Here is a 20181-nt window from a genome sequence, read left to right as displayed (position 1 = left end):
TAACTAGCATGTTGCCAAGTTAGTTTCCAGAATCTCTCTTGCTGGTGATGGTGAAGGAACCAGAAAGAACGCAGCCCAAACTAACTGGGTGAGGCCTTCAGAAAAGCCATTAAGCACGTTCTTAAGTATTTCCTTGAACTGGGGCTGCAGTTTGCAGACCTAACAGTTGGGGTGTGGGAGAAGTTTACTTGTAAACAAATTGTAAAGTTGTAAATTCAATCTCGTGATGTCATTTTTAATGTTTCAGTCAAATCAAAATTTTAAGCAAAGTGTAAAATTAAAGACAGTTTTTTAAAATATTCTTTGTTTCTAACCATATAATATTGAAATTGTTTATTTTAAATACTCCTCAGCACTATCACTATCCCGCCACATACTCTGTCATAGTATATATTTTTGTGGCGCACTAATATATTGGAACTAGAGCTGTCGATTAATCACAGTTAACTCACGCGATTAACAAAAAATTAATCCTGATTAATTGCAATTTTAATCTCACTGTTAAAAAAAAAATACCAATTGAAATTTATTAAATATTTTGGATGTTTTTCTACATTTTCATATATATTCTGTTATGTTGTAATTGAAATCAAAGTGTATATTATTTTTTATTATAAATATTTGCACTTTAAAAATGATAAACAAAAGAAATAGTATTTTTCAATTCACCTCAGACAAGTACTGTCTTTGTCGTGAAAGTGCAACTTACAAATGTAATTTTTTTTTGTAACATAACTGCACTTGGAAACAAAATAATGTAAAACTTCAGAGCCTGCAAGTCCACTCAGTCCTACTTCTTGTTCAGTCAATTGCTTTGACAAACAAATTTACATTTATGGATGATAATACTGCCCTCTTATTTACAATGTCACCAGAAAGTGAGAACAGGCGTTTGCCTGGCACTTTTGTAGCCGGCATTGCAAGGTATTTACGTGCCAGATATGCTAAACATTCGTATGCCCTTTCATGCTTAGGCCACCATTCCAGTGGACATGCTTCCATGATGATGATGATAGTTTAAAAAAAAAAAAGTGTTAATTAAATTTGTGACTGAAATCCTTGGGGGAGAATTGTATGTCCCCTGCTCTGTTTTACCTGCATTCTGCCATATATTTCATGTTATAGCAGTCTTGGATGATGACCCACCACATGTTGTCCATTTTAAGGACACTTTCACTGCAGATTTGACAAAACAAAAAGAAGCTACCAGTGTGAGATTTCTAAAGATAGCTATAACACTTGACCCAAGGTTTAAGAATCTGAAGTGCCTTCCAAAAGCTGAGAGGGACAAGGTGTGGAGCATGCTTTCAGAAGTTTTAAAAGAGCAACACTACGATGCGGAAACTACAGAACTGAACCACCAAAAAAGAGAATCAACCTTTTTTTTTTTTTTTTCCAGTGCAAATACTTGTAATCAAAAATAAATGTAAAGTGAGCACTGTACACTTTGTGTTCTGTGTTGTAATTGAAATCAGTATATTTGAAAATGTAGAAAACATCCAGAAATATTTAAATAAATGGTATTCTATTATTGTTTAACAGTGTGATTAATCACGATTAATTTTTTTATTTGTGTGATTAATCACGATTAATTTTTTTAATTGCTTGACAGCCCTAGTTGGAACATAACCACTGTAATTTTTTATGGTTTTTCTTATCAAGTATAGGATTTATATTCAGAACATAAACACTGAAAACAGTTGAAGATTAAATCAGAGAGAATATTTTGTTTGGCTGCTAATGTTAACTGAATATCTTGTTATTTCTCCCACAAGCCTGCTTACTTTTATTATTGACCTTCACTCCTGCCTGTTCTTTGGTACCCCAGAATACCTTAATATCTATATAAAGGGCTTCAATTTGATTAGTATTGCTGCTTTTGCTTAGAAGCTAGAAGGTCAAAGATAAATTGTAGATTGCCTCAGTGGTCAGCTCAGCGGACTTTTTGCATCTGTCTCCTTACTAAATTGAAGTATCTGTGTGGCAGTTTGACAGAACTCTTGCACAAAGCAAAAGTGGATGAAAATATGCAGTTGCAAGTAATTTATCAATTACTTCAATTTAAAATGGGGCTTGCAGTGCTTTGAGTTTGATTTACAGTGCAGTTTAGTTGGATGAAATCTTAAAATCTGTATTAATGGTTTCTTCCCTTGGATTCTTATATTGATAAATTGATAATCTACATTCCACTCAGGGAATTGCTTTTTTGTGATCTTGTCGTCATAAAGAGCTCAAGAAAAATTCCAGTTAATATGCATCATGCTGTAACTAAACCTATTCTTTTTAAAACTACAAAACTTTGTACTTGGAATAAATGTTTTCATAATGTTTCATATTGACCAATTCACTTAAAGCTTCATGTTAGCAAGTACAGGTGTTAATGAGACCTCACCATTAAATTAATATTTGATATTTCTGGTTCCATGTAGAGACAGTTGATTCTCGAGGTTGTTGCACAAATGTATATTAATGTTTCCCCAGTGTCCTAGTAATTTCTGTTAATCCTTTGTCTCCATGTTGGAGATTTGAAAGATACTTACTTGTATGATGCATACGCACTGGAGACATGTTCATGTGTTTGGACTTAGTAGGAATGTTGCATTTATTTAGATAAAATATGTGGGTTTTTTTTAGTCCATCTCCTATTCCCTGCCTTCAGGGGGAAAAAAAAGGCTCTGCTCTTGCAATTGAAAACTTGGCTCTGGAATAGGTTCACTTTCTCAGACAGAGAATAGAAGTCTAGGATCTGATTTTTTTTTTTCAGAGGTTCTAAGCACCTAAAACTCAGATTGAAGCCAGTGGGAAAATGTGGATCTCTGCACCTCTGAAAATAGGGCCTTTGGCTTGTCATGTGTGGAAGGTGGCTGACCTTACAGCCCTTTTGAGCACTTTGCAGACTAGTCTGGTGTGGGAAGAAAAAGAAGGTGGATTTAAATTGAGTTTTTGGAAACTAATAATCTGAGACTGTTTAGTGTATGTTAAGATTTGGGTGTACATATTAATATAGATGTAATTTGAGATTTAGCTCTCCAATAAATTTTTGGGCAGGATTTTCACAAGCATTCATCATTGTCCTAATTCTGCTCCAATTGAAGTTCATTGTAAAACTCCCACCAACTTCAGTGGAAGCTTGGTTAGGGCAATGGTGTGTGCTGGTGAAACCCTCACTCTCTATTACTATGGTAATAAGCTTACTGCCATAAAAATGACCTGCTGCTTTATAATTTATAGGGAAGGCCTAAAAGGTTGTTTGTACATTTGTTTGGGGTTTTTTTCATGAAGATTTCATGCTTGCTTTTGATATTATAATCCAGCTAGTTCTGTAGTCATTCAAGGAGCTCTCCGGCAATGTAATTTCTTTTCAAATGTGAAACACTTTAAAACCCCAACAATCTTTCAGATCTTCATTTATCACAATGTCGCCAAAAAAAAATAAAAAAAAATAAAGGCATACACCTCCTTCCCTCCCCCCTTCCTCCCATCTGCATGCAGGTCAACTTTAATGCAGTTTGGAAGTCTTCTAAATTGATCATTTAAACTCTTTGGACACTGAAAAAAAAAATGAACTAAACTGCATACTGAGATTACATTTGGATGCATTTTCATAAACTGATAAATGTAAGGGTTTAGGGCAGAGGTTGGCATTCTATGGCATGTGTGCACTCACACTGCCCGGGTTCTGGCCACTGGTCCGGGGGGCTCTGCATTTTAATTTAATTTTAAATGAAGCTTCTTAAACATTTTAAAAACCTTATTTACTTTACATACAACAATAGTTTAGTTATATATTATAGACTTATAGAAAGAGACCTTCTAAAAACATTAAAATGTATTGCTGGCACATGACACCTTTAATTAGAGTGAATAAATGGACTCGGCACACCACTTCTGAAAGGTTGCCAACCCCTGGTTTAGGGACTTATCCAAGGACCACTATAATCAATAGGAACCTTTTCACTCACTTCCATGGCCTTTGAATCAGGCCCTGAGTTTCTAGAGATGTTTATGAGCCTCAGATGAATAGAAGTTTCCTGTCCTAACTGTCTCAACATTGCAAAGAACCAAAATGTTTCTCTCATTCTATGTTTTGTATTGCTAAGTGATTTAAAAAAGTATGGCTGCTATACCATATTTTAGATCTGTACTGACAAACTCACTAATTATTAATAAGCCTACGTGGAGATTATGAAATGAATCATAGCATATTCATACAGTATTTTCACTCATTGTTTTTTTTCCCCCCCCACTTCAATTGCCGCTCCAAGACTTCATTTTGTGAACCTCTTTGATTTGAACCAGCATTAATTGTGATGAATTCAGAATTATTCTGATTGGAGTGGGCATGGATTTGGAGCTAGTGTCAGGGTTACATCTTTCTTCAGAAGTAAGTATGGGACCACTGTCTTAGGGGAGATGCACTGATTTACATTCTCATCTAACTGGCCTTTGCCGTGAAATCCTTTTTTCCACTCTAATAATGAAGGCTTTATCTTAAATATAAACAATTAGATTGGAAACTGTCAAAGAAAAAAATATTTTATATAAATGACCTTCTTGATTGTAAATATAACTCTCCATTGTTTTAAGAATGCAAAAAAATACTGGAACTGGGAGAAGGAAAATGGAAATCAGTTAATAGATTCTAAGGCCAAAAGGGTCCATCTGATGATTAGCTAGTCTCTCATGTTTAGGAAATCCACCCAAATACTTCTGAAAAGATGCTCTGCGTTGGCCCAATCTTTACTCCATTGAAATCAATGATAAAAATCCCATTTACTTCAGTGGGAAAGTTAGACCAACACTAAGGACTGCTATTCCAGTTCTTGGCTTTTTCTATACAGGAGCTGTCTGTTATGCGGGAATCATTGTTGGCTTTGTGAGGTGGACAGCCATCCATTGAACATTTTGGTTGAGATTAACAAATTTATTTGCAACCTAAACGTTATTTCAATTTAAATTGAAGCAGAAAAAGGCTAGTGTGTGCATTATTAGTCCTGTGTATAAACTGTCTCAGATAAAGGGCACAAACATTAAAATAAAGTCACAAGTTTTTAGAGGAAAAACCTTTAACACATACCTAATTTATTTTTATTTTGCTGCTTTGATTTGCTGCTTCAACTTGCCTCCTTAGCTCTGCAAGCTCTGTACTTTATTAGTGCCTGCGGTAACCCCATTTTAAAATGGGGGGGGTAGGGGGTACATGTAAAATTTGTTTTCCTGAAGTCCTTGTTTACAGATTCCCCCCTCCCCCCAAGATTAGTGAAACCAGGACTAGAGACTAATCTTCCCTTCTCTTCCCCCTATCCCAATTAATTTTTTTATTGAATAACACTTTCCCAGTAAAATTAATCTGTTCACATTGAGTACGCCCTCTTCACATAGTTCTTATGTAAGTCGTCTTTTCTAAATATGAAAAATCTAACCTATTTCAATACTAGAAGGCTGAATTCACCTAAAGCTTTCTGCTTTTGAAGCAGGGTTGTCTTTGCGCTACATGGAAGTAGATGAATAACATTCTGTCACTTTGCATTCCCATTCCCAGCCAATTTTGCTATACTTTAAGAATGGTTTTCAGAAATGAGATCTTAAGCCCCAAGGGCTTCTACTGTATCCGACATCTTTCAGTGAACTTCTTACTCAAGGCATATTGCTTCCAAAGTCCCCTATGTTCTTCCCTCCAGACAAATTGCATTATGTGTTACCAATAACAATGCCATGTCATTTTATAGGAAACCAAATTAAGTGCAGGTTATTGGACTACAAGTGCAGGTTATTGGAAGCTAGATGATGCAGTAAAAATGGTATTTTGGTTAACACTGAAAGAATGCATTCACTTAATGGCTAAAAGTAAGGAAGTTTCTTTTTATAACTTACATTTTCATAAATGGATTTCTATATGTCAGTAGTAGCCCTCTAGGTAATTTAAAGTGGAGCTTTTCTTGTTTTTGTTTTGTTTTTTAATCCAGAAGAAAGGGTAGCTGGTGTTGTCTTCCCCATGCAGTGAAATTTCTGAAGAACAATGTTACATTATTTTCGTTCCTAACATGATTATTACAAGTATAAGTAGATAAAATTCAGTTTTGTCTGGAGGAGTTGGATGGCTTAGGGTGTTGGAATTTGGATTTGCAGCTTTTCACTTCTTGGTTCCTAGTGCCAGTCCAGTCCAGATCTGTAACAAAACAAAAACAAGACCTCTTTAATATCTGCTAGTCCAGGCAGCTGGTATGTAATGAGTTAGTAGTTTCAGCTGCAATTCCCAGAGGACAGGTTTCTTTTTTTAACATTACAAAATCCCTATAAACAGGACTAACTGGTGTTCTTGTTGGCAATCTCATCAGAGAGACCAAGCATGGAATAGATATAGCAAGCAAATGAATTTTCACCCCAGACGTGATCTCTACAATTCAAAGTTCAAAAGTATTAGTAGTATAACATAGAGAAGCTTGCATTCCTGCTACCCATGCTAGCTCTTCTGTAGATAGATTCTAGTTTCCACGATTGTCAGTCTGGTACCTTTTATGAGCACTACGTTCATGAAAGAATTTTGAAATTAATGAGCAAAGTAATAACAATATCAGTGTAAACTTCTCTCACACTTTCCCATCAATATTTGTCAATCCTGAGCTTAGAGAAAAGAAGGTGGACTCCATCATTTGTGCTGCTTTTAAATTCTGCATTTTAAGTTCAAGGGAAAGTGTGTGCTAATATTGGTCCCAGTCCTGCTGTTGGATCTGTATGGGTAGACCATTGTGTTTGTGTGGAATCAGATTGACTCCAGTGGGATTCTGCACAAGCCCCTGGGTCCACCCATGAGGCTCCAGATGCAGAATGATATATTGGAAACTTCTGGTTTTTAAGTTCTCAAAAAAAAAAAATCCCCACATTTATGGTCTCTCAAAATATTTCGGTGAGTTCATTCATCTCTAATTTAAAATATTGAGTTTGTGTTGGGTTTGCCATTTTTTTAATTTGTAGATGTACATGAGCTCAGATCTGTCTCTTTATGAAATGGTGTATTTAGTCTTGTAGGGATGAGGTTGTTGTCCAACAAATGCTTTACCAGCTTTTCTGTGGAACAGACGTTGGCCTTGGTGCCAGTTTTTAGTTAGCAGTAAGGAACCACAGAGATGGCAGATTCTGGTTGCCAGAAGCAAATAAGGAGAAGTTTATTTTAGTCCTTTCTTTCATTTTGTGGTCCATGGTCGCACAAGGGGGCATTTGAGGAGTGGGAGGCAGTGGGATATGTGGTTCTAATTAACCCAGGTTAGGGAATGAGTGAGTCATGCATAGATGAGTAGCTAGTTTGGCAGTTGAGGATAACTTACTTTTTATTTATTATCATATAAGTGATTTGTTATCCACAACTGTCCTCTTACAAGCTGTTGTTATAAACTTACCAATGCTAGAGCAATTGGGCTAGTTTATGTATATTGTATTGCATTTTGAAGGAACTAACCATGGCTAGGTTGAGGAGTAGTTGTAGATGATCTGTATGTTACAAACCAAATAGGATGAAAAAGAAATGTAGTGAAACATATGCCCTTTGTCACATTGACCACTTAGTATTTTGTATGCCTTTTCCTCACTTGTCATCTGCCTTTTGTCATTTTAGGACCCAATCCTGCAAACAAACATGTAACTTTTCTCACCTGAATAGTCCTTCTGAAATCTATGGGGAATACTGCACTAGGATCAGTGCCTTTCACTGTAAACTGTTTGGGGCAGGGATTGTCTTCCTGTATGTCTCTACAACTCCTGGTATATTTTGGGTGCTTTTGCAATATAAATAATAATGTAATGAAGGATAAGTAGGGGAAAAACAGGAAAATATGTTTATAGGTTTTTAACAGATTTCTCTGAACTTCTAGTTCTAAGGGCACCTATTTCTAAGGAAACTGATAACATATTAAAAGGTTTAGTGTCTTGGAAAACTGAAGATTACAAGGAGATCTGAAGCTTTAGTTGTGTACCATTATCTCATTAAGGATTTTTTTCCCTTTAAAATAAGGATGGTAGTATTCTTGCATTTAATTAATCAAAATAATTTGTTGTTTGAGCCACTTAATACTAGTGGGATTAAATTAACCCCACTCTGGAGGGCCAGTGCAAGGTTATCTGCACCACTTAAACCCTGTAGAGGTTCCCCAAGGCTGTCCACTGGCTGAGCAACCATGCAAGTGTGCCTCATGCCCCCAACGTGCTACTGAAAAGGTCTCTGCACTCAGCGTGCATAGACCAGCATGTTAAATGCAACACTGAGGGCAGGCCAGGGGAAGGCTGTATATCCACACCCCATACAAATGCTGTGGAAGGTCTGTGGTTTCGAGCTTGTAGACGAGAATAATGGCTGTGGAAGGGCCTTGGAACCTGACAGTTGTTGGATGGATTTTTTTCCCTCAGTCTCTCTACTTCATCTGCTTAAAGCTAACGTATTTGGGCTTTATGCAGGCAAAGTGGATTTTAATTAGAGTATGTAAGTACTACTAATAGATAAAGAGAGAAAATTATGTAACTAACCTCTGATTTACAGTCCTTTTTGAACAGAGAAATCACATTTGTTTTCCATGTTACTTTTCAACTTAAATGAGCGTGACACTTTTATCTTATTAAACATCTAGAGAAGCCTCTATTATTTACAAAATCCAATCAGATCACTGTTATTAAACAGCTTAATTATTACTCTTTGTGCCATTGAAACTAATTCAATCACTTTTATATCTTTCTTTTTATTCAGATTGTTTGAAGGGCGGTCGCCAAGGAAGCCTGAAAAGCTTAAAACCCTTTTCTGCTACTTTAGAAGAGTCACAGAAAAAAGTATATCCTCTTATTAGTTCATTTCTTTTGAATGCTGTGAAAAATGCTGCTTAGTCTGAGCTGCAAAGCAAAAACATAAAGGATGTATAATAAATGGAAAAATATATAGCAATACAATGTTATGGTGAAGGTTTTGAACAAAAGTCAAGAAATTGAAAATACTGGTTCCCACAGGATCTGTAGCTTTGCCCTGAGGTATAGAATATATTAAGTGTTGAATTATTATGTAAGATGCTAACTTCCATGCACATGTGCGTGCACTTTCTCTCTCACACACACACTTTAACACTGTGTGTATGTGTATGTGAGAGGATGCAGTGTAGTTGTAGCCGTGTCGATTCCAGGATATTAGAAAGACAAAGTAGGTGAGGTAATAATTTTTATTGGACAAAATTCTGTTGGTAAGAAAGACAAGCTTTTGAGCTACACAGAGCTCTTCTTCAGCTAGGAGTACCTTTCCCACACCTGAAGAACAGCTGTGTGTGGCTCAAAAGCTTGTCTCTCTCACCAACAGAAGTTGGTCCAATAAAAGATTTTTACCTAAGCCACTTTGTTTCTCTAATATGCGAGAGCACGGCAGTTAGCAGAATATTCAGTAATTAAAATATATGTATTATCTTAACTATTCTATATGCTGATAACTGCCATTCTCTTTCTTGTCCATAAAAAGAGAGAGAGAGAGAGGGAGAGCACTCACGCAGATAGCAGCAGTTAGAAGCATATAAATACACACTGACTATCAAAATAATGGTTTCCAGGGAACTATAACTTTGAATTTACTGGCTTAAGTGCGTCCAAAATCTCAGCTCTGATATTGCAATAACGCAGCTTTTTCATTTTTTCCCCAAACACTTCTATCCCCAAAAGCTCATAAGAGAGCTGACCCGCGTTTAAAATAAACCCACTAAATGAGCAACCCAGCAAGATGTTGGGCTCCCCCAACTCCCGTGGAACTTAACTGGATTTTAAGGCATTCAGTCACGTGGCAGGATGATGCTCAGAGTGCATTTGTGTAGCTGGACACTCCAGTAAGATTATATAAGCTATCTTAGATTCAAGTTAATATACCAAGTGTGCTTAATCGAAGCTTCTTACATTATCATGGGGTTGCATATTCACATAAACTTGTAAAATACATATATGTGGCTGAGCACTCATTGTAATAAACATGTACCTATGATGCTCTAGTTGTATGCATAATCATTAAGGCCAAGATTTAATCATGGGCATTTTTAGTAAAAGTCATGGACAGGTCAAGGGCAAAAAAACAAAAAATCACGGCCTGTGACCTGTCCGTGACGTATACTGTAAATACCTCTGATTGAATCTTAGAGGGAGAGGAAAGCCCTGGGCAGCTAGTGGCAGCTCTGGCCACTGCTGGGGGAGGGAGGGAAGTCCCAGGCAGCTAGTGGTAGCTCCAGCTGCCCCAGGATCACTGCCAGGAGCCCCTTAGCTGTGGCTGCTCCCACCGCCCTCAGGACTGCTGCTCAGGTGGTCCCTGGGGCCAGCCACATCAGCCACTGCCTGGGGCCGCCAGAGCAGCGTCTGGTGCAGCTGCCTGCAGGGCCATCCGAGCAGCTGGCTGCAGAGCTGCTCCAGCAGCAGACGGTGTAGCTGTCCCCAAGGCCGCCCAAGCAACTGGCCCCAGGGGTCAGTCACACCAGCTACTGCAGAAGTCACGGAGGTCTCAGGAAGTCATGGAATCCCTGACTTCTGCTACCTGCATGACAAACACGGAGCCTTAGTAATCATTCATATAATATATATCTTAATTATATCTGAAGTATCATATCTCGGTCTCGTGTTAAAGATTTTCTGATGGCATACTCCATATAAACATCATGATGTTTTCTACTCTTAAAACTTTATTTTAGAAAATCATTTGTTCTAACATGTAACAAATACTAATTTTCCTTCATAGCTAACTCATACCAAGTCAGAAGCGTTTGTTTTTTTAAAAAGACATTTTTAAGGTATTCAGGTGCAAAATGGCATTTAAAAAACTACTCCCATACTTGGGCCTAAAAAAGGTTCCTGTTTTATCTGACTCAGTCATTCTTTTGACTTATTCTTCCACCATGCAAACTAGTAGAACCACATCCTATCCTTAATATACCCACCAAAGTCTCATTGATGTAAATAGTTGTTATCCACAAAGGTAAAGAGTAGAATGTGACCCATGCATGTAACTTTGTGTATAGCTTATTGCATTTTTACATGTGAGTGAAAAGATATTTACATGCAAACTGAATTACAGCAACCTCCTACTTCTAAGTTATACAGCTGCTCCGCCTCTTTATATACTTAAAATCAGTTGGGATTATGTTCTATGTAACTGGTGAATTGGAATTTTTTACTCTATAATTCCAAATCATATTTAATGGGATTCTCAAATGTTCTTCCTTGTAGTTACTTGTAATTAGTAACTTGTATTGCACTTTCAAACAGACCCTGTTCCCCTCCCCCCCTTTTCTTTTTTTTCCTCTGTGTAATGAATTAAGACTGAAGTAATTTAGCTCTGGAAATGAGTGGAAATTAAATGTTTAATTCTCCAGCCCTTTTATTATAAATAGTAATTGAGTTCCCTGTAATAGAATACAATGGAGTATATGTAAACCAAAGCTTAGTACTTACTCAAAGTGTGTGCTTAATTTGTGAAACGTCACTTCCATAATATCACAAAACCCTTGTGGGGAAACACTTGATTAATACAAGACCTTCTCTCTAAAAAATTAAGCTAACCTTTTTTTGTAAAAGTCTTTATAGCCTCATAAAATTTCTAAGAGTATTACAGGAATATTTAACACTTTGAGGAATATGTTATGCTTTGCAAAAAAGTAAGAGTTCTTAGAGAATAGAAGTTTTAAAATATGTTTTTATTGAGATGACACCGCCATTGTCTCTAATAGTTTCTAATGTCGGTCACTCTAAGAATGCTTTTCCATAGAAAAGAGGGAATAATAATAATAATCAAAGAATAGATTGAGTAAAATGAGTTTCTTCCAAATATTCAAAAACTGATTTTTTGTTGCTGCAACTAAAACACATTTTTAGTGAAACAAAAGGAAGTCACATAAATAGAGATCATCTCTTATAATATGCGTCTATTAGTGACACATCATTTTTTCTATTGAGGGCTGGAGTCCTCCAGGAATCTTCCCATTTCCTCTCTCAACCTCTTCAAGAGATAATTAACTTCCTTCCTTTGGAATCCATCAGTCCTTCATGTTAATTAGCCAAGGTTCTTGGTTGAAAACATAGGATGCTGCCCTACTACTTGCATGTAGTGCTTCTTGACCTGCTGACTGAAGCCTGCTCAGGGTCTGAAGTCTGATTTTTGCCTATGGCAACACATTCTACTCTCACCTGAGCTACCAAGGCAATGTGATGATGATTAAAGCTTAAGTGAAATATCTGAGAAACAACATGCTTTCCTTCCTTGGTCTGATATTGAAAAGAAACACTTTCATGTGCTCAAATTGGGAATGGTCATTAATCATACCCCCAACTTATGACACATTTCATACCCCCACTTTCTCTTTTTATCAGCCAGCAGAAGTAAATAGATGTAAAAAGAAGTGGGGGCAAGGAGGTGAAAGTTTGATCATCACATATATTTCCTTCAGTTTGAACACTGGCACTGTCAGTGAGGAAATCAAACTTCAGTTTTCCTTTTAGGAGAAACAAACATTTATTTTAACCAGCATTTTTATTTTAAATTGGTTTTTAATATTCCTGAGTAAGAACTACATGTGTTGTAGCCTTAGTCTCTGAATGATTTTAAGTGGTAAGCTTTTAAAACTTGAAACATACAGCTAATAATGTATGTTTTACTGATTTTTGTTGTTTTTTTTTAAATAGAACCGACCGGATTAGTGACGTTTACAAGACAAAGTCTTCAAGACCTTCCAGACTGGGAAAGGTAAGTTAAACACATCTCTCAGTGTGAGAAATTGCTTTACTTGGTTGTGATGACTTAAGGCCTTATGCAGCTCCCAATAAAGTCATAGACTCCTAGTGACTTCATTGGGAGTTGGGTCAGGCTCTTAATCATTACAAGGGACACTATTTTGTATGGATCTTTGTTATTTTTATTCATCAAGTTTGGGGAAAATGTCAGCTGAACTGATGCAAAAGCAATTTTAGGGCGGGAGGTTGTTACTCTTTGGGGGGTAATTGTTTCAAACTTCTGTAGAAGTTGATAATTTTGTCAAAAGTGCTAAAATTTTGTCAAATAAATTTCTGACTTGAGCATAATTATGTACTTGTTACCTCATTTCATTTTGTTTGTTCATGATTTAAATGAATATTTAAACAGTTATATTTGCAAGTATATATGTGGGGATGAGGGAAGCCTGGATGTGATGGTTCATCTGAAGCAGCAATGACAGGAACTCAAATGCAATATGGCTGACAGCCAGCATGCAAAATTTTGATTTGTTAGCTTTTTCATTGGCTAGTGTCATGTCATCAGCAAACAGTCCAAGTAAGATGGTGGCTGCTTGTCTGGGAATGTGAAGTTTTAGATTTAAGCGAAGTTTTTGGATGTTGGAGTGTTGGGGCTGGGAAGAGAGGCAAGGAATTGGGTGTGTAACCCTAGAATCAAAATCTGTAGATTTAGGATTATAGATATAAATACTAGTTAAGATTTAACATTACATGTTAAATTTGTATCCAAAACTGTAAATAGCACAGTGTAGACTTACTGGCTATTCCATGTTCTTTCTTTTTTTAGACTTACTTTAATAATTGGTGTTTATTAAAAAAGAAAAATCTTATAACTGTTGTAGTTACAATAGTTAGTACCCCTAAAATGTGCTAAAATAACTAGTGTGTACATTCACTTTTTTGATTTACTTGCTATACAATGCATATTAACTATAATCTAAAAAATGCACCCTTGTTAGACACATAGTAGAATGAAAGGTCTGATACTGTGTCTTGCAAATAGCATGTCATGGATTTCTTGTTAGTTTTACCAGTTCTCAAATATACTAGAGTTAGTATATGATAAATGGATGCCCAAGCCCTAAAGGGCGTACAACAAAAGTTATTTTAGAAGGTAATCCCATTGAAAGTAGTTACTCAGAGTAGGAGCTGACATTGCATTCCCTTGGCACTCACTGCTTCAGTAATTTTGTGCTGTCTCTTGCAAAGAGATTGATTTCTTGAGGTGATGGTGGCACAGTGAATTGTAAGGAAAAAGCACTCAGCTTGCTCTGGTTTCAGGATAAATATGCAATGATTACCGAGAAAGACTTTGAGGTATGGCAAAGGAGAATTAAGTCACCATTTAAAAATGATGAGTCAACTCAGAATGCAGAATCCTTGAATTGCAAAAGTAAACAGGTACATATGTGCTGGGCAGAAAAGATGCTGTCATTTTGGGGTCCAAAACATTTTTTAAAAATCTATTCGTGTTAGTCTCAGAGTACATCAATTCATGCATGTTTAGTAATAGAGAGTGTACACATGCTTCTCCTACCAGAAAACTGCACACCCTTACAATTGTATATGTCAAAGGCCAGATCTTCAGCTGGTGTAAATCAGTTTACCTCCAATGGCATTGACTGGTGCTTTGCCAATGTACTCAGATGAGGATCTGACCCCAAATTATTTTTCCTAATCTTTCTAAATGTTCTGTAAAATGATTTTGTCATATTACCATAGTGCTTCTTTGCTCTATCTGTGTAACTACGTATTTCATACCCCTAAATAGTAATTGTATGCTATTAAAGGTTTTAAAATTGGTGATTGAGAATATAGACATGTTTCACATTAACCTCAGTGGGAGCTGAGTGGCTAAATTTTTTTTTTAACAGAAAGGTGAAACATAATTTTATTTTATTCACTGAAGTGAAGAATCTAAGCCATCACTGATATGAATGTACTTCAGTTTATGTACTAGCTTCTCATACAAAATATTCTGTTTCTTAATAGCCTGATTAAGTAGAGAGTAGATTTATGTCCCCTGTAAATCTCTTTATGGATGATTGTAACTAATATAGCTTAGTTTAAACCTCTCCTTATTTATTTATTTATTTATTTATTTATATATATTTTTAAATTCCACTGTATTATGGTTAAATGTCAGTGACTTTCTTCAATAAGTCAAAAGATTTAATACCGTTAATAAAAGTATATGGTAGATTAGAATATTCTTTCCACAACACTGGTGATCAATCCATAAAATTAAGTGATTATTTTAATTTTACAAGTCTCGATGGAAATTAATGATAAAAAATGATCATTCTGATCAAAATAAGTCCAAGTTTGTGAAAACCCAAAGAATAGTTATGGGCTGTAGTTCAGCAGAAATAAAATGGCAGCGAGCAACAGGATTTTTCAACACCAGCAAATCTTTATCAGCATAAATCAAAATAAGTTACTTTTAGCATAAAAAAACAACAAAAAGATACCCCCCAGGTGGGGTTCACTCAGGCTATGGCTATACTCCAGCTTAGATTGACATAAATTATGTTGCTCAGGGGTGTGAGTTAACCACACATGCGCACACACACCAAATGACATAATTTATGCTGATTTAAGTGCTGGTGTGGACAGTGCTATGTCTATGGGAGAAGCATTCCTGCCAACAGAACTATGACCACTCACAGAGACTGGAGTAATTAAACTGATGGGAAAGCTCTCTCCCATCACCTTAGAGCAGCTACACATTGTTTATCGCAGCTGCTGTAAGCTCTCTAGTGTAGCCATAGCCTCAGTACCTGGGTGTGGAGTCCTGCTTTCCAACAGACATTCCTCTCTTCTGTCTTTCCAGCATTCCTGCTTATATAGCTGTTCACTTGAGTTACTGTGTAACAGAAAGGAAAAGGGAAGGTGGAGTTAATCCTTTGTGTCCTGGGGCACAGGTGGTGCCCCTGCACTCAGCGACATCCAGGAATATCAGGGTATGGCTACACTTACGGTTTGCAGCGCTGGTAGTTTGCAGCGCTGGTCATCCAGCTGTGTAGGAGCAGCGCTGGTGTGTGGCCACACTCACAGCTACCAGCGCTGGTGTGTGGCCACATTTGCAGCATTAGCAGCGCTGCTGGGAGTGATGCATTATGGGCAGCTATCCCAGCATTCAAGTGGCCGCAACGTGCTTTTCAAAAGAGGGGGGTGGAGTGGGGTCTAGTGTGACAGGGAGCGGGGGGAGAGAGAGAGTGGATTTTTGGAGCCAACACTGTGTGTTGGCTTCCTGGATTGGAAAAATCACAAAATGTTCATGAGCCCTTAGTCTTAACTCTTAATTGCAAACAGCCTGCCTCCAACACGGACTCCCCGCTGTTTCACTCACTCCCTGTGGTGTACTGTGACAGGGAGTGGGGAAGAGAGAGATTGGAAAAATCACAAAATGTTTGCGAACTCTGCATCCAACGCTGTTTCCCCTGCCTCTCATTTGATCGTTCACAGCCAGGTACAGATAGCTCCTGTTTGCTGTGATCAGTGTTTGTTTTTTTAGATAAGCAGTTCAACGGAGCTCCGATCGGCTCCGTTCTGTTTCATTCACTCTCCCTGCCTCCCTCTCATTTGATTGTTTACAGCCAGGTACAGATGATCACAGCAAACAGGAGCTCTGTTTGTTCGGAGCTCCGATCGGAGCTCGTTCACAACAAAACAAAGAGAGGCTGCATAACAAAACAAAGAGAGTAATTTATAAAAGCATTCTGGGATACACCTTATACCCTGGAGGCCAATCACAGCGCTGGTGTGTGGCCACACTTGATGACCAGCGCTGCAGCACCAGCGCTGGAATCCTTATTCCCCATGCCGAGTGAGGTGTACGGCCAGCGCTGCAGCCAGGGAGTTGCAGCGCTGGAAGTGCCCTGCAGGTGTGGCCACTTACTAATTGCAGCGCTGGTGGAGGCTTTCCAGCGCTGCAAATCGCCAGTGTAGCCATACCCTCAGTATTCTAGGCCCAGATCTGCTATTCTCTTGTTCTGTGGCCTTGAGCGAGGAACCTAACTTCCGTTTCACCACCTATAAAATGGGAATAATAAAATCCAATTCATCAGTGGTAGTGAGGATTGATTGATGTGATCATAGGAAGCGGATCTCATTGGATGGAAAGTACTATGTAAAAGCAAAGTATTTATTTTCTTCACCTCTCACTTCCCTAACTCATATCTGACTTTTGTCACATTGTGCCAAATTCTGCTCTAAGTTATCCTGGTCTTAGTTGTATATCTGGAGTATCCCTTTGGAAAGCAAACAAAGATTTTCATTGAAGTCAATGGAGTTACTTTGGATTTACACTAATATAACTGAGAACATAATTTTGTTCATTTATTTTTTTTGCAGATTTTTATAATGGAGACTTTTACATTTGGTGATGTAGTTAATTGATTCTCTGTAAGATAACACTGTATCTATCTATATATTTTTAAAATTGTAGATCTCATAAAAAACTGACCAGATTGTATGTCACATACGAGGGCACTATAGAAAGCAATGGACGTGGTATGCTACAGGTAAGTGTCTAATAAAAATATGGCTTTATGCTGTGCTTTTGATGACTGTGCAGTTTAGCAAAGCAATTCATATAGCTCCTTGTTTTTTGTTTTTTTTTGTTTTTAAGTAGTGATATCAAGCCGGATAAAAGAAACAACAAAACTGATAATTTTGAAAGCCTTAGTAGTGTCAATATTCCCCGGCTCACCTTGTTTTTCACGTGTCCCTGTTTCCAAAACCATTTGACAGAAAATCACAAGACCTGGACAGCTTCAGGTCCTTCAATTCAGACATGGGTTGAAGATTGACAGGAGAGGAGTTTCCAGGGTATGATCTTGACAGGATGTCACAGTTTTCAGTTTATTTTTTTAAAAGCTATTGCTGTGCCCCATCTGGTGACCAGTTCAGTAGTTCAAGAGGCTCTTTCTGCTGCCAGCAGTTGTTTTGGTCTGAGAGCCAGTCAGCTAAAACTGATTGATAAGGAGAATCTCCTCCATATCCATAAAGAAATATTTAGTTTTGTTTGAAGGGGTGACAAGTTTAGCTTTTAGAGTTTAGTATAAAAGTTTGTGTTCTGTCCCTTTGATCAGCTTACATTATCCTGTCATTTGAAGTTGCTTTTAGTTCTTGCAATCCCATTTGAAAAGGGGAAATACAGTCCTTGTCTAGGGGAGAAATAGATCCATAAAGTTTGTAGCTGGAACTACAAGGTTGCTGGATAATATCTGGGAATGTGTTTAATGGGGGAGCTCCATGTGGTTTGGAGTCCTCCACAGAATTTTCCATGGGGAGTGACCCTTTAAAAAGGTCCTATCATCTCCTGCTTACCAGCACTAGTGGCCAGATGGAGTCTGGAAAGTCTGTCCTGCTCCTGTGGAGCAGCGCTTGGGAGGTGGTGCCTTTATCGCCTCAGAGGCTTCAGGGTTGTCAGCTGTTCCATGCTGATTCACACCTGACACCTGCAGTGATGCATTCCTGCAGAGTTTAGGAAACCCTCCAGGCCCCAGTGGCCTCCCAGGAGGAAGGGGGCATCATTACATGTGTTGTCTGAGCGCATTATGAAAATTGTGCAAGAACATAAGAACGGCCATACTGGGTCAGTATCCTGTCTTCCAACAGTGGCCAATGCCAGGTTCCCCAGATGGAATGAACAGAACAGGTTATAATCAAGTGATCCATCCCCTGTCGCCCACTCCCAGCTTGTGGCTAACAGAGCTAGGGACGCCATGCCTGCCCATCCTGGCTAATATCCAGCGGGTGTGTGTGTGTGTGTGTACACACTGTTTACTGTATATAAAATCTTGCATGCATATACGTACATATATACACATACATACACACATAAAAATATAATAAACAGGAATCAATAATGCAAAGTAGAAAAGGGGAGATGAAATATATAAATATAAAAAGGTATGTGCCCAGGGTTACTCTTTCTATGGGACAGCAAATATTAAGAGTGCTCAGAAGATAATGGTTTGATAGGTTAACAAATGCACAACAGGATGGTTCCCAAACATTTATACTTCTACAAATTTCCGGTGTAACCATATGAACTTATGAGTATTTCCTTATCTCTCCTCATCTTGCTCCTATTTTTGTGTGTCTTGTCTTGAATTTAAACTGTTAGGCTCTTCACAGTAGGGAGAGAACATATTCTACCTTTTTGCTTGTATAGCAGCTAGGATAGTGGGCCCCTGATCCTGACTGGGGGTCTTTGGGTGCTACCACAGTATGCACATAATACTATTATTCTTCAAATTATCAATAATAGTAGTAAGTAAACTAGTTATTCCAGGCAGCTCTAAGATATTGTAGTTGATACCCAGTAGGCATTAGTGCTGCTCCATTATTAGCCACAAGCAGAGACACAATACCGGACCCAATGATGTGACCCAGCATGGCATATCCTATGTCTCAAGTGAGAGCATCACCACAAGTAGATTGCTGATATTTTAACATGAGGAAAATTCTTCTCCTTGAAGCCCTTCGTACCTTCATTAAATCCGAGCATCCAGAATCTGCATGGAGATGATAAACTTAAAAACTACACAGAAATATTAATTTTTCTTCCTTCTCCTTAGTCACCCATCCCCGTAACCCCAGGAGGGAGGAGGAAATTATGGCTGATACTTTTATAATGCCTTTTATGTATTGTATAAATTTACATTAAACTCAGCTAAAACAAATATACCCTGAAGGGTGGTGATATTCCCTTTTTCTAGCTGTTTAGCTTTTTAAGTCTGAATAAACAGAGCAGGTAATCCCTCTGCTTGGATTAAGAACGCTGACAAAACATTTTGGAGAATTTTCATCTGAGTTTTATATACCACAGTCACTTTTAGCAACACCTCAATCACTAAATGTCTATCAACATTTTCATCATAAGTTTCAGTGGAGATTTGTTATTATTTTGGCTAGTTGTTTCAGAGCCTTGCCTTTTAGATGTTAAAAATCATTTTAGACTTGATATTTCATACGAGTTTGTGGTCTAAGGGGATTTATTTCTTCTGCCACTCTCTCATTTTGGTTGAACTCTTATCTATTATGAATTCAGTTATCTTAAGAGAGATGTGGAAAAATATAATGGCATTTGAAAGATTAGGATGGAATAGCATCCTTTTTTTTTTTTTATAAAAAATCCCAAAACTATAAATATATGCTGGTCACTAATTTGTAATGTAGACTCATAGACTTTAAGGCCAGGGGGACCCTCATGATCATTCAGTCTGACCTGCACACTGCAGGCCACAGAACTTCACCCATCCACACCTGTAATAGATTCATAAGCTGTGGCTGAGTTACTGAAGTCCTCAAATCATGATTTAAGGACTTCAAGCCACAGAGAACCACCATTTGCTGTAGTTTAAACCTGCAAGTGACCTGTGCCCCATGCTGCAGAGGAAGGTGAAA

General features: G+C 37.7%; 1 protein-coding gene across 8 annotated transcripts in view; it reads left to right on the top strand.

The window, feature by feature from the left end:
- Positions 1 to 20181, top strand: part of PARG (poly(ADP-ribose) glycohydrolase) — a 165181-nt gene that overhangs the window by 109290 nt on the left and 35710 nt on the right. For all 8 annotated transcript variants that reach the window (XM_045024994.1, XM_045024995.1, XM_045024989.1 and 5 more), the window contains exons 10-12: positions 8735 to 8814; positions 12676 to 12736; positions 17213 to 17288. In XM_045024994.1, the coding sequence (XP_044880929.1) occupies positions 8735 to 8814; positions 12676 to 12736; positions 17213 to 17288 (217 nt within the window). The remainder of the gene's footprint in view (positions 1 to 8734; positions 8815 to 12675; positions 12737 to 17212; positions 17289 to 20181) is intronic.

Source organism: Mauremys mutica, chromosome 7, assembly GCF_020497125.1.
Source record: "Mauremys mutica isolate MM-2020 ecotype Southern chromosome 7, ASM2049712v1, whole genome shotgun sequence".
Classification (NCBI taxonomy): Eukaryota; Metazoa; Chordata; order Testudines; family Geoemydidae; genus Mauremys; species Mauremys mutica.
The sequence above is the reverse complement of the archived record's forward strand: the minus strand, read 5'-3'. Positions and strand labels throughout refer to the sequence as shown.